The 14,992-nt window shown below is 37.9% G+C and overlaps 1 protein-coding gene across 4 annotated transcripts in view; it reads left to right on the forward strand.

The window, feature by feature from the left end:
• Positions 1 to 14,992, forward strand: part of unm_sa34860 (un-named sa34860) — a 196,526-nt gene that overhangs the window by 95,835 nt on the left and 85,699 nt on the right. For all 4 annotated transcript variants that reach the window (XR_015500869.1, XR_015500870.1, XM_087270253.1 and 1 more), the window contains exon 4: positions 14,549 to 14,704. Coding sequence is in view for 2 of the 4 variants with exons in the window: in XM_087270253.1 (XP_087126379.1) it covers positions 14,549 to 14,704 (156 nt within the window). In the remaining 2 variants the exon portion in view is untranslated. The remainder of the gene's footprint in view (positions 1 to 14,548; positions 14,705 to 14,992) is intronic.

Raw genomic sequence — 14,992 nt, forward strand, 5'->3', positions numbered from 1 at the left:
CGTTTATAAGAGGACCAGCCTCTTCTTTTTTCCTTGTCAACATAAAGGCAGTAAGGTGCGCCTTGTTTTCGGCCACTTGTTTAACTGCAAGGCATACTTAATTTGCGGGACGATAACGTATAACCCGTGCCTACAGACACATTTGCTAAAGAAGCAAAATGGAAGAAGAATATTGCTGTTTGATACAGACCTGTTGATACTAAACCAGCGCTTATGTTGACCTGGATCTGCGTAATAAACGCAACAAATAGGCTTTACTTTTTATTTTACAGCTTAAAGCATGTACGCAGATTAATGCAATATCATATTTAAACAAACTGTTTACAAAAAGTCTACATATGCGCGCGTGTTGTTGTCTTTTCATCAGGCAGCGCGCGCACTTGAACCGCGAGGGAGAGAGAGGAAACCATAGGCTATATCAGGAAATAATCTTTAAAATAAGGATTTCTATTAAAATGTAAAAGGTTTTGTGATTATAATAATAACAGCGGGGCATTAAATAAATGCATATTTTCCGTGGAGCGAGCAATTTGAGGAAGTCTGCGATTTTTATTTGACAGAAGAAATAAACATATGATTGGAAAAAAAGCCTATGCCGGTTATCAAAAAGAATCAGTCAGTATTTTCGTTTTGTAAAATAAATTAATTATTTAAGTGAAAATAATTTAGGGCAGTCCTATTAATTTTATTCATTTTATTTAGATTATTCTGCTCTTCTGTGCTAAACACTGCAGGTGCGTGAAGATGCTCTGTTGTTCTGTTCCGCTATTAATATCTAAAAATAAATCAGTATTTTAAAATGCAATATTTAATGTGTCATACACAAAATAGGCACGTCAATTTGTTTAATATAAAATTAATAGTAATCTGACCAGTTAACCGTTAATAACCGATTAATGAGCGGCGGTTGTCGGTTAGCAAAATTAATGAAATGAGCATCCCTAGCTATTTAATTTTCTTTTTCTATGCAAGAGAACTTGATTGAAAAATAATTTTCAACATGCTTGAACCATCTAAACAATGGAGTTTAGTTTGGTTTTTCAACAGTATTTTGTTACAAAGAAAACAGAAGTGATATAGCTTTGGCTATTTATTTATTTTATATATGGCTATTTATATTGTTAATAATTTGCATAGTTAATATTGTTCTTTGATGTTTAGTTTATAAAGATTTTTCAAATGTTATTTAATTAAAAATAGTTTTACAAATCTTTTTTTTCCCCACCCCACACGAAAAAAATAAAATAAAAAATCGTGATACGAATCGAATCGTGGGTCAAAAATCGTGATACGAACCGAATCGTGGGTTTGGTGTATCGTTACAGCCCTACTCTTTATGTTTCTTAACATGCTGATAGCTCTTGAGATGCTCACAGATGCTTTAAAAATACATACAACAATTCACTCTATGATGGTTTAATTATGTCTTCACAAATCTCATGTGTTTTGACCTGTTTGCGGATACACACATTGCGGTGCTCAAGCGATATATTGTGCAGCCCTATTTCAAATACACGTTTTTCTGGTACATATGCACAATAAGTTGGTGGTTTGTTCATTTTACATAGAAACTGGAGTCAACTGTATTTTTATATTGGATTATAGAAGTGAGTGATTTGGAGCATTTTAAATGGGATATTTTTTGCCCTCTGAAGGGCACTTCATAGTGAAAGCAATCATGGCCACCATAGTGAAGTGTCGTTTCAAACTGAAGTGCTTCAAACTGGCCACTTTGAAAGGGCCTTTGGAATGAATGATTTTGAAAGATACAACTGATACAACTTTGGGCTATGATTCTTTACACAGAGAAATTGTTTAGTGTCACACACTGCGTTCAATTCAGAAGGGCGCATCCCTATGCTCTAATCCCTGTAAAGGGACACTCCAAAGGGATTAGGGCATAGGGATGAATCTTTCAGAATGGAACCCAGTGACTGTAAGGTATGCTGGGTCCACACCATATCTGAAAAAAAAACACGTGCATTGCATTACTCACTCTACATTATTTTGTTAGATGGCGTAGGTATTTACATTAGATATCACAAACGCTATTGTTGTCTATTGAAAGGAATGCGTCAATAGAGCCACCATTTTAGTGCAGGGTAGCTTCTTTGAAATTAATATGGGCCCAAGGTTGCTGTGGAGGACTGGCCATGCGGAGTTAATATATACACATATATACATATATCTTTGATCAGGAGTTTTCCAGGTTGTCAGCATGCAAAAAAAAAAAAAAAAGTTTAAATTCATAGTCATAAGCATTGCCGACAAACAGCATGTGTTTGTGTGCAAGCAAATGTATTATCCACCTTCACTGTTAAATTTCATTTAATCTTGAAACACACCCTCTCTCCTGCTTTCGCTTCTCAATCTAATGAAGGAGTGATTTGTTTGTGAATGAATCTGTTATGAAAGACTCATGTGAACCGTCAATATCCCTGCGTCTCAATACGCAAATTCACCTTTCTGATCTAAATGGAATATAACATTTGTAATGTTGAATAATTTAGGGTGGAAAGTATGCACATTGAGGCGCAGGCACTGTTTTGTTATCAATCACCCTTATAGTTACTTTAAAAACTACTCATAAAAATAAAAAGTTTCTGGGACTGCTACATCTTGTCATAGTTAATTTATATTGTTTGCTTTTTTTATTCACCAAAATTACCATAAGCCTAGAATTCAGTGCAAGTTGGTGCGACTTTGCATTTTGATCAGTGCAATAAGTAGTTGTATTATCATCAATTATGTTATTTGTTGAGTACAAAAGTTTGTAACAGTCAACGTAAAAAAAAAGAAAAAAAAATCCTAAATCTTATCTAGAAAAGGTTATGCCTTGATGCATTGTTTTTTTGATGGTTTAAATGCAGAGCACAAATTTTAAGTATGGGTCACAATACTTGGCCAGATGTCCTAGCGTTCACTTTCAAGTGTCCTAGCGCACACTTTGCATCATTTATACCACTTCTGAAAGAAATTTACCTCTGTTTGCATATTTGCAAATGCACAAATCTTTTAACCCAGGCTCATTCTGATTGCGTACCCCAGTATAAGTTTCTGGAGGGTGCCAAATATATCCCAGGAACTATTTATTTATTTATTTTTTTTACAGTTTTTGTATTTGCGGATCCAATAAAGGCTGCTTTGTAAGCTTTTTTGATATCTCAAATTTCTATCAACAAGTACCATTCACTCCTGCTCTCCACCAGAGGCCGCTACTGACTGACTGACTGACTGACTGACTGACTGACCGACTGACCGACCAACTGATCACCACACCCACTCCCTTCCCTAATCCCAAACGATAGTAATTTAAAAAGCACCCATTGACCAGTGCCCACCCGCTTGCCTAAAGCCAACCAACAGTGTGTTATCATTCTTCAGCAAACTTGAACTTCATCATCACGGTCAACTCCACTCTGTGTCATAAATCCTCAGACGTACACGACGAGCCACAGGAGAAACTGGTAACAGCAGAAAAGCTGTCAACACAAAGATAAACGGTCAGCTGGTAAGTGTAAAAAGGAACGGCATCATACCGCCCGTAGCGTTCTTTTAAAGACAAAATACAGCCATAAGTTTCTCTGGCTACATAATTTACGATCTCCAGAAATGTTTATAAGGCTATATTTTCAGAATTTTGAAATCTATGATGAAATCTTCAGTGCAACAGTGATGCCATTGTACTATGGGGTAATAATGAGATTGCACAAAATAAAATGAATTAGCCACTTAATCAAGTAGTTATGAATTGTCACGAGACTGTGTTGGATCACAAGTGGACAATGGCAAGTAGGACTACAGGTGTAAAATGTTGATTTTGAGAGCTGCGTTTAACAGAGAATTACATAAAAAAAAGTTCTACCAAACTTAAAAAAGGCAGTACTCTCATTAGCTTTAATTCATCAAAAGATGTTAATTAGACTTGTTGAAAACAATGTCAAAAACAAAAAATATTTTAGCAAAAATATCTAATCTTTTTATAATAAAATAAACGTAAAGCTGTTAAACTTGATGAATAAAATGTTACAAAGTGTGTGCAATGGTAAAGTGTTAGTGCTGAACAGTCAAAGGAAACATTAAAATGTCAATAATAATGATACCTTAAACCTCAAACTCTGTACAAATTCTCAAACAAAACAAATTGTGATAATCAAATCTGAGCTTTCAAGTAATCTAAGCAGCCATCATTATTTAAATACATATTACAACATTACACATTTTGAAGTTGGATGATTACAGTCGCCCTATGCAAAAAAAAAAAAAAAAAAAAAAAAAAAAATTCGCTGTATTCCTGCAACTGCAAATATTTACACAAATATTATTATTTTTTTAAATCTTCTGCAACAATATTAAACTTGTGAATTTGTTTTACATATATTTACACCTTGTTTACCAATTTATGTATGGCATGGCCATTAAAAATACAATGTTCCTTAACCAGATGGTTTAAGTTACTTATAAAGAAAATGTTACTTCAGTCATGTTGTTGTAATGTTTTAAAGAGCCCATATTATGGGTTTTTGAAAATTCCCCTTCATGTAGTGTGTAACACAGCTCTAAGTGAAGCGAAGTATCCAGCTAAGGCTTAAATCTGTAAGAATACAGTGTTTAAAACGGTTGATTCATCTATAAAAGAGTCGACTCATAGTGCTTCAAACGAGTCGCCTTGATACCGACTCATTAGGTGTTTCGCCATGACGTACGAACGAAACCAAGTTATTCACGTGCACGCGCAAACCCGGGAGATTTCAAACCTGAGGCCCCGCCCTCTGACGCAGAAACCCAGACACACACACACACCCACAAACACACGCACACCCACAAACACACGCACACAAACATGCCGGTCGATTGAAGTCACACTGCAGATGGATATATTGAGTCTCTACCCAAAGATGAAACCTCAGCATTATAACCAAGCAGTTGGAAACTTCTGGAAGCTACATGCTACAAAGAATACTTCATCTGAGTTTGTTAAAGGAAGGATCAGTAAAGAGTAACTGATGGACGTCAGGATGGGTTTCTTCCATTTCTCAAGTGTAAGTACGTGCGGTTAAAGTTGTTGCCTCGTTTACTCTTGCTTGCAAATGTATTTAGTTGTGATTTGTTACTTGTAACCGCGTGTACTGTATCAGGTTAACTGGATATTTTATCTTATCGCGTGCAAAGTCACGTTAAAAACGCGACGCGTGCTGTTTGTTTATGGAGCTCCGTGCTAGAGTTCTGCTCCCGCGATTTATTCGGAAATTTATTCCCGCGCCGCAGAAATCTGGCGCGGGGACAGCCGCGGGAATAAATTTCCGAATAAATCGCGGGAGCGGTCGGTAACGGGTTTAATTTGGGACGGGAGCGGGCTGTCTAGCAATATCACGGATATTGCTATGCGAATTAGAAAGAGAGAGTCTGCGTGGTGCTTGTGTGTGTGTTAGAGCGCACGCGCGCGTATGAGAGAGAGAGAGAGAGAGAGAGAGAGAGAGAGAGAGAGAGAGAGAGAGAGAGAGAGAGAGAGAGAGAGAGAGAGAGAGAGAGAGAGAGAGAGAGAACGAACGACAGCTTGGCTGTCTGGACTGTATACTGGGTGATTTTTGGTTGTGTTCTCCGCTCTAGCGGAACCGGGCGCGGCGGGCAGAAAACGGAGCGGGTTCTCAGGCTAAAACCTGGCGGGTGCGGGCGGAAGCGGGAGCGTTGTCATCCGGAGGTGTGTGTGTGTTTTTGTGTGTGTGTGGTATGGCCAGTACACGACTGTCTCCTTCGTTCGGTTATCCGTGGCACTATCCACTCGCCATAGTGTGGCAGCTAAAATCCACGTCTGCACTATCGAGCGTGTATGAACTGTGATTACTTTTTAAATTGCTGATTAGCTATTGGCCATTTCCCTCTCTGACTGAAGGCAGTCGACCAATCGCGACAGACTGTCATCGGTCCAATCAGCGCAGATTAGCTCCGCGCTAAGGAGGGGTTTGGGAACAAATGAATCACTGGACGATTCATACAGGAGTCGCTGGGATAATTAGGTAAAAATAAATGCAGATTATAAGACCATGAAAGTGTTTTTTGACCTTGCATGCATATTAGACTGTTGTTGGAGACCCTTACAACCAGGATATGACCCTATTTCATGTATAATATGGGCTCTTTAAGTTGACTAGTTACAAAATAAAAAAATCGAAATCGTGAACTTTATAAAAAACCTAGGTTTTTTTTCTTTTTTGCCAAATCGCCCAGCCCTGGCAGGGATGCACAAGAAAAGAAACCAAAAAGCCATTCCTCACGGCTGCTATACGACAATCATTTTTGAGTGTGTTGTTACTGTGACCTAAACTGGCGCTTGCACACCATGTGTGCGTCACTGCCTATTTGTGTCACAAGTTGCGCACCTCCATTGGAAATGATAAGCTTAAACCCTAAGCTTTTTCTGCATTTCTTCCAAGGTGCTAACACAACAGCCACATTTCATAAAACTATAGTGCCTTATACCAAAACTTCATACCATTTTATTTCTCAGTTATTGACATTGGTGTTTGGTCAATAAATTTTATCGCCCAGCCCTACCTGAGACACTCAAGACAGATCTAGGAGGTAATAATGCAGAACTACTGTAATGAGAGATGTTGGCAGAGCCATTTTAGAATGACCAAAACAGCATTTGAGATGTTTTATAATGCTTTGGTCTGCTGGTTTGTCTATTAATGCTGGATCACATGCGTTTTTGTTGTTTCATGATCTTTTAAAACAAAATCACATGACTATTTCGATGCACATTGTGGAATGTATTGATCAAATGTGTTTCCATCTTTGTTTATATACCTTTATTCTTATCAGATATGTTTTTTATACATATTGAAATTCATCTTGCTTTTCTAGTATCATTGGATCTACCAGAAATCTATAGCTGCTAGAATAGCCATAGCAGCCATCTCAACTGTTCACGTAAGGCAGTCATATAAGACATACATATTTACATTTAAAGCTTGAAGATAGCATTGCTGTATGTTGCAGATAGCACTAAAGCTAATGTATTCACAATGAAAGCCAACAAAATTTCAATCTTGATTTCTTGGGGACTTTAAAGAGCTAGAGATTCTTATTTTATTCAGCCTCATTTCACTCTAAAATACTATTTTACTCCACTCAATTCTTAAACAAGCAATGGGTTTAGCTTATGCTAGGAGAGTCTTCTCTAAATGCGACCAATGGGGCAAAGATGATCTATTCAGAGCCTCAGCCAGACAGACACTACAGATGAGCAAATCGTGTCTGGAGGCCACAGCTCTGGTGAAAAGATGGATATGTGTGTCAGGCTAAAGGGAAAGAGATGAGAACGGTTTACTGAGGGCTTTGATCAGATGAAAAGGACGTGGTTTCAGAGAAACAAGGACATTTATAATACAAACCACAATGTACACAATAGAATATATGTTTATTGTTTATTTTAGCCAACATGCTTTTTTGTTACTCTATGCAAGCTAAAATGCAATGTAGTCTAAGCGGTTTTGTGTTAATTTGGGGAGTTTTCATGACACTGTTTTAATAAAATGTCATTTTTTTGTTCAGCTTGAAATAACTGTATAGTATTGTAAATGTCAGTTTCAGATTTCAGTTTTTTTGTTACTTAACAATATAGGGAGAGACTAGGCGGAATAGTGGTATTTACTTGTGTTTTGTTGTTAAGCTAATTAAAATATACATTATAGATGCTGTAAAAGGTCTTATCAATCTTTTATCTGAAAGTTTTAGTGGCTGAACAACACTTATGTGAAGATATAACCCATTTGTAACAACAATATCTAACGTTACATCAGCTATGCGTGAAGTTAAAACACTTTTAAAACAAAAAATTACCTATCTAAGAGAAATTCTTCAGCCATTGTTTCATCCTTTCTCCAGCGTGTAAAGGAATCTCCAGTATTGATTCAGGTTTTAAAAAAGTTTTAATTAAGCAGGTTTTCACCGATCGCGCGCACGCCCTCTCTCGTGGACACGCGCCACCAACTGCGGTCTGTGGAAATTCGTACAAACGGCTGCGCAGTTGTTCAAATCTGCATTTGATGACAGATAGATTCGCCTCTTTATCGGAATTATGACACATGTCGGTCCAACTCTATTAATTGGATAAGCATTTTTAGTTTTAGTTTAGTTTAGTTTTAGAAGTCTTACTCAAAATATAAAAATACATATAAATACATTTAGATCGTTTACTTGAATCATTATTATTGGACTGTTAAGAGACTTTCAACCAGCACAACAAAAAATGCTTCTGAAGACAATCACCTACTGCACCTTTAAGGCAGTAATATACTTTTTAATAATAATATGCACAGTTTTTTTATTTCATTAATGAAGGTTAGGCAATGGCATTGTTTACATTAATGCAGACGGATCATGGCCTAAGCAGCAAACAAGTGGTTTAAATCATATGCTAAACTCCTTATTTTTTTCCGTTTTATTTTTAAATAATATAAATGTTTAAAATTTTAGGTAAAGACGTCAAAATATGCCCACATATAAGTGTTAGGAAAAATAAATGTTAAATTTAAATTAAATTTAAACGTTAATAACATAAAAAAAAAAGTAGTTTCTAAAAATTTTGTGTTACTAGTTACATTTTAGGGCATTAGTGTAGCAAAAAAGAGAGCCTGTAACTACCTAGATTATCATTCAGACTGCAGCGCATATAGAGAGGTTGATCCATGGTAAATCTACATACGCACTATATACATTTTTAATTTATAACACTGTAAACTTGACTTTGCAGGTCGATCATCTTTAAACTCAAAAGGTTTTTCTTAAGTGTCCTAACTTGAGACTGCTGCAGTAGAATGGGATGTTTCTTTACACAACTGTAAAAGTGAGCTTTAGCGATGTCAAAATGAAAGCAATTTTTTTTTTGTTTATTCATGAAAATTTGCTTTTGTATAATGTCATTATTAGTAGTAGTATTATGTATTATATGCATATGTTTATTTGTTTTATTAAAAACAAGCTCAAATTTGTCCACCTGTCAGGTTTTAGACCATATGACGCATAGCATGTGTATTTGGAAATAACTCAGTTTTTTAACACACTTTGTTATTATTGTTCATTTATTTGTTTGCTGGAAATTAGAACTGAACTTACAAATATTTTCGAAACAAATCTTTGCGCTTAACAAACAAAATTATTTATGAAAGTGAACGTAAAAGTAAATAATGAGGAGACTCATCTCTCATTCTCATGCTGTAGATGCTCTGTTTAACTGTTTTCTCGCTAGTGAATCGTTTAGTTTTTCCACTTAAAAAGTCCGCCATGTAAATAGCAAATGTGCTATGGCGCAACTGACTCCTAAAGGGAATGGGAGATGAGATTCTGATTGGTTTATTCTCAAAACACACCTATAACTTATTAAGAGAATAAGCTCAACCCTGTTAGACCATGCGCCACGGCACAAAGCGGATTTTTCTATCCTTAAAATAGCAAAAGTACATTCTGACATGCCCTTAATGCTTTTGCGTCTTGCGCTTTGGGCCTGGATCGTCAAAATAGAGCCCTTGAGGTTCATTGTCATTTTCTTTCATCACACACAGCGCACACACACATGAACTGCGAGTGAGATGTAGGAAATAAGTCATAATCATAAGACAATCTAATACTTTTATTAAAAATGTTGACAGATTTAGTGAAATAATGATAACGGAGCATTAATAAAGTGCATATTTTCTGTGGAGCGATCGATTTGAGGTAGTTTTTTAAGCACTTTAAGCTCTTGTTACTTTATTGTCATTATTATCGTCAATATTTGAAGCCCTTCTGTGCAGTCCCACAACCCCCGCCCCCCTATTATGCAATATTGGTATATTGTTTTGTTTTGTTTTAAACCAAAAAGGGAAATAAGAGCAGGTTCCATTTTCAGGTTCCAAAATAAATAAATAAATAAATAAATACATACATACATACATACATACATACATACATATATACATACATTAATTAATTAAAACGTGCTAGATAAATTGCTGGTTCATTCCACTGTGGCAACCCTGGATTAATTAAGGGACTAAGCAGAAAAGAAAATGAATGAATGAATGAATTAATTAATTAATGAATTAATAATAATAGTTTCAGTTAAATAGTTGTGTTGTTTGGAATAGAGGTAAATAGCTGGTAAAAAGCTGGAACAACCATTAAACTTAAAAATATTTTCATTTTCCATTTAACATTGACATTTAAAGCAACATGTCTAAAACTGAAACTGTTTATAGTGCACAGCTTCAACTAACAGTGCAATTGGACTTTAGGGAAATCATAAAATACTACAGAAGAGCTGAATGTGGTCTATTAATACTAGTTAAATGCAGAATGATATTATAAATGATATTATTCTACATTACAGCCTCTTTCAGCGTGAGTTGTGCTGAATTCACAGTGCACCTCTGCTGTCTGCCTCTTAATGCACACCGGGGAGCCTTTAATTAATGTCTTTGTGTGCACTTTGGACTGCAGAGGCCATTGATAATCTATCTTTCTCTCTCTGTGTCTCTCTATGGCAATACATTATCTAAATGCATTTCGCGTCAACAGGGTGTCTGCAGTGCATAAGCACCTGTCCTGAATCCAGAAGCGTTTAAACACTTGCTAAAACCGAAGCTACAGATTTGTCCTAGTTGTTGAAAACAGTGTATTGTGTATTTATTTATTTATTTATTTATTTATTTATGTTTGTTTGTTTGTTCGTTTGTTATGTTGTGAGTTTTTTAAGGGAATGTTTGGAGATTTGTATACAGTTTATTTCTTTGCTTTTGTTTTTATTTAAGGGAGTAGTTTGAAATGAAATACAAATTAAAAATACAATTGTGGTCAAAATGTTCAAGCTGTTTTATATTCATATTATAAATAAATCATAACTCATAAATCATAACTTTTTGGATTTAGTTGCTAATTTGTATGATCATATTAACATAGTAACAAGGGTCCAAGGATCTAAACGCAGCTTAACCAGACAGGCAATGATCAACAGGACCAAACAGTATAATATACTCCAAAAGCATAGTCATGGTCACAGGCTGGTCGATGCAGGTGAGAAACAGGATAAACAAACAGGTTAAACAAAGAACAAAACAAGGGTCATGAAATACGACAAGTCTAGACTAGGGTAGGGTAGTGTATGTGTGTGTGTGTATGTGTGTGTGAGAGAGAGGTTAACAGAAAGTACAGGTATTCAGTCCATAATGATTTATCAGCTGTGTGTGTAATCAGGGGGAATCAGTAACTGTTGAGTGTGTGTGTGTGTGTGTGTGTGTGCGTGTGCGTGTGCGTGTGACGTTCATGGTGTAATTTGGAGTCCAGTTCAGTGACAGATGTGTAGTTCCGCTTTGGATGGGGAACTGAAATGCTTTAAGTGGATTTAATCCACAAATGTGGATTTTGTTTAGAAAGCCAATCGTCTGAAAGAGTATGTAAACGGGCCAATGAAATGCAAAATGAATTGGCAGTGTCAGCTTACACACCTGATGCTTGTTGCAATCAATTTAGCACAAAAGCACAGCAAAAGCAAGATGACACATTCTTTTCGCTTCAGAGACTTCTAAGAGAGTCGATGAGGGTTCCTCCTGCTGTTATTCAGCGATTTTGTGCAAACAAGAGCGGTCTCCTGGTCCAGAGTGTGTACACGTGGCGGCAGATGGTCGAGCTGGGCTTCTCCCTTGCCTGACGTTCTTTGGGTCCGGTGCTCCAGAACGGTGCATATAAAGTTGCAGATTTTCCTAAAAAGAGTGACACAGCTGTGCAGCACGTCCTTTTCAGGATTCCGCTCTGACTGTGCGTTTCTGGATGTGGTGGGTTCCTGTCCCTGGATGATGGGCATGAGCACTGCGTTGCATGTCTGGAGGTCCAGCATGTTAATATGTTGCTCGCTGGCAGTTCATGTCGTCATTGCGATGCCACGTCTGTTGCGCAGTTAAGATCGTGGCTAGCTATGGCGAGATGGTTTATCCCCCAGCTCCACGGCCAGACCGACTAGATGGGTGCTATGTAGATGACAAGAGGGCCAAGCCTTCGAATCCTCTCGTCCCCTTCTTTCTGGAAGTGCACAGTACGCTCACACAGTCCTGGAGGCCACCTTTTTCTGCCTGTGCTGCGTGTCTTTCCGCTCTCACCACTCTTGATGGTGGAGCAGCCAGAGGGTATGAGACAATTCCTCAGGTCGAGTGCGCAATTGCGGTCAATCTTTGTCTGCGGGGTGCCGTCCAAAGCCTGTAGGTTATCTGCCTCCCTCGGAGCCAGAGATTGTAAGGCTGCGGGCCAGGCTGCTTCTGCCTTGCACGCTCTGGCCACCTACCAGCGCTACCAAGCGCAGGTGCTGGCCCAGCTGCACGAGGGTGAGTCCGACCCAAGCTTGCTTAACAAGCTCCGCACCGTAACCGACTATGCTCTTCGGACCACTAAGTCCGCTGCGTGTGCATTGGGGAGGACCATGTCCACATTAGTGGTCCAGGAGCGCCACCTCTGGCTAAACATGGGTGATATGCACAAAGTCGACAAAGTCCGCTTTCTTGACTCTCCCATATCCCAGGCTGGCCTGTTCGGCGACACTGTGGGTGAATTCACCCAGGAATTCAAGGCAGTGAGAGAGCAGTCTGATGCTATGGGTAACGCATCTATCGGTGGGACCTCTGCAAACATACCGTGAATCGCCCCTGAGACAGGTCATATGGAGAAGAGGAAATTTGCTTATACCCCGCTGGAGGGCCGGGCCCCATTTCTAACGGCACTTTTTAGTGTAACATAAACATCAATAAAAGAGCACTTTTCCACTCCCCCGAATTTGACAGCCCGAACTCTGCCAGTCTAGGATGCTATGTCTTCCAACTCGCAGGTTCTGTGCATTTCGCCAGTGGCTCACAGGTGCTGGGAGGACGGTCTCCTTTCTCCCACCCCTCGAGCCCCTCCTCCGAACTTTGGGTGCGGCCCAGCCCTTCGCAGTGGCTCATATGCACAATCAGGCTCGGCTACGCAATTCTGTTCGCAAAACGGCCCCCCAAGTTCACGGGTGTATATTTCACCAGGGTCAGCCCGGTGAAATATCTGCAAGGATTAGATTGCTGGTGATTATGACAAATACATTTTATTATAAATTATGCATAATTTATAATACTTATAACATTTAATTGAATACTATAAGGGTGACGCGGTGGCGCAGTAGGTAGTGCTGTAACCTCACAACAAGAACGTCGCTGGTTCAAGCCTCGACTGGGTCAGTTTCTGTGTGGAGTTTGCATAATCCCCCTGCGTTCACTTGGGTTTCCTTCTGGTGCTACGGTTCCCCCCACAAGTCCAAAGACATTCGGTACAGCCGAATCGTGTAGGCTAAAATTGTCTGTAGTGTATGTGTGTGAATGGGAGTTTCCCAGTAATGGGTTGCAGCTGGAAGGGCATCCGCTGCATAAAACGTGTTAGATAAGTTGGCGGTTCATTCCGCTGTGGCGACCCCAGATTAACAAAGGGACTAAGCCAAAAATAAATGAATGAATACTATAAATAAAATGTTATTACTTTTATTATATTTAATTTTTTTATTTATTTTTGTTCACAAAATAAATTACATTTTATAAAGTATCAGTTTAATTTGTAATCTTATTTCTTTATTTGTTTGTGTTTATGTTCATAGTTACATAGTTATTTTCAGTTTCACAGAACTTTTTTTTTCAGAGGACATTTGGAAATTCTAAAAAAGTGTTTAAAACAAATTATTTAATGATATTACATAAACATACTGTTATAAAAACATTTCTGTTCCTTTGATTTTATCGAAGTGTCCTGATAAAAAATGCAGATTTTCAGTTTTATTGTTTATCAATCACAAATGTTTGGTTATCATGGGTCGATAAAAAAAAAATAAAAATTTAAGAGGTTGATAACAATAGTAAAAGTGTGTAACAATATGTTTGGGTGGCTGTTAATGTACCTGGGCGGCCCTCCCAGGTAAAGTCTATTTGTGGGAAGCACAGATTTGACACTGAAGACTAAAGTATTTTTGACTATTTTTAATTCAATAAATGCAGCCTAATTGAACATTTCTTTCTTTTTCTTTTTTTCCTAAACTACTATTTACAGGTTTGCACACACACACACACACACACACACACACACACACACACACACACACACACACACACACACACACACACACACACACACACACACACACACACACACACACACACACAGTTTATTTAGACATCTGCAATTCATATCTACTGCTTGTTTTCATTAAATATCCACATTAACATTGACAAATAATACTAATAATTACAAAATATTCAGACACAAAACAAACAGAAAATGGCTCATCATTTCCAAAACCAGTTAAAGACTAATTTTTGGTCCAAAGCCAAAAATGAATCCAAAACATAAAGCAGTAATTAAACGCTTTGTTTAGCTATCCATTGAAATAAGCACATGCTCCTTTTAATAAAGTGGTTGAATGTTTGACTGAATTTTCTCATAAAAGGCCCTGATGGAAGGCATTAGTAATGAAAATGTCTCTGTGTTGTGCTTGATGTTTCCGCAGTGTGTAAACCTGGGTTTTACCGGTCAGTTCTGGAGAGCAGGAGCTGCAGTAAATGTCCTCCCAGAAGCTTCAGCAAGGTTGAGGCATCCATCTCCTGTCAGTGTGAGCAAGGCTACTTCAGGACCCAGGCGGACCCTGCTAACATGGCCTGCACACGTAAGTGCCACTGCCTTGACAAACTCAAGACAAAGCTGTTTTTCCATTTATGGTTATTCTAATTTTTTGCTATGTGTTCCTGCTCCTACTGCATTCCTAAATATTGGTTGCGATCTGTGAATTGTACAGTACATTGACTATATGGGGTGGAGTTGCACAATATATCGCTAGCATTATGCAATATCGATATTGTGGAGAATTTTTTATTTTTTATTTGACAATGATGTTGTGTGCTACATACATAGCTTGTTTATCTAAATAATACCAATCAATTGAGGCCTTTACCAT

The sequence above is a fragment of the Danio rerio genome, chromosome 10 (genome assembly GCF_052040795.2).
Source record: "Danio rerio strain M-AB ecotype USA chromosome 10, GRCz13ab, whole genome shotgun sequence".
Lineage (NCBI taxonomy): Eukaryota > Metazoa > Chordata > Actinopteri > Cypriniformes > Danionidae > Danio > Danio rerio.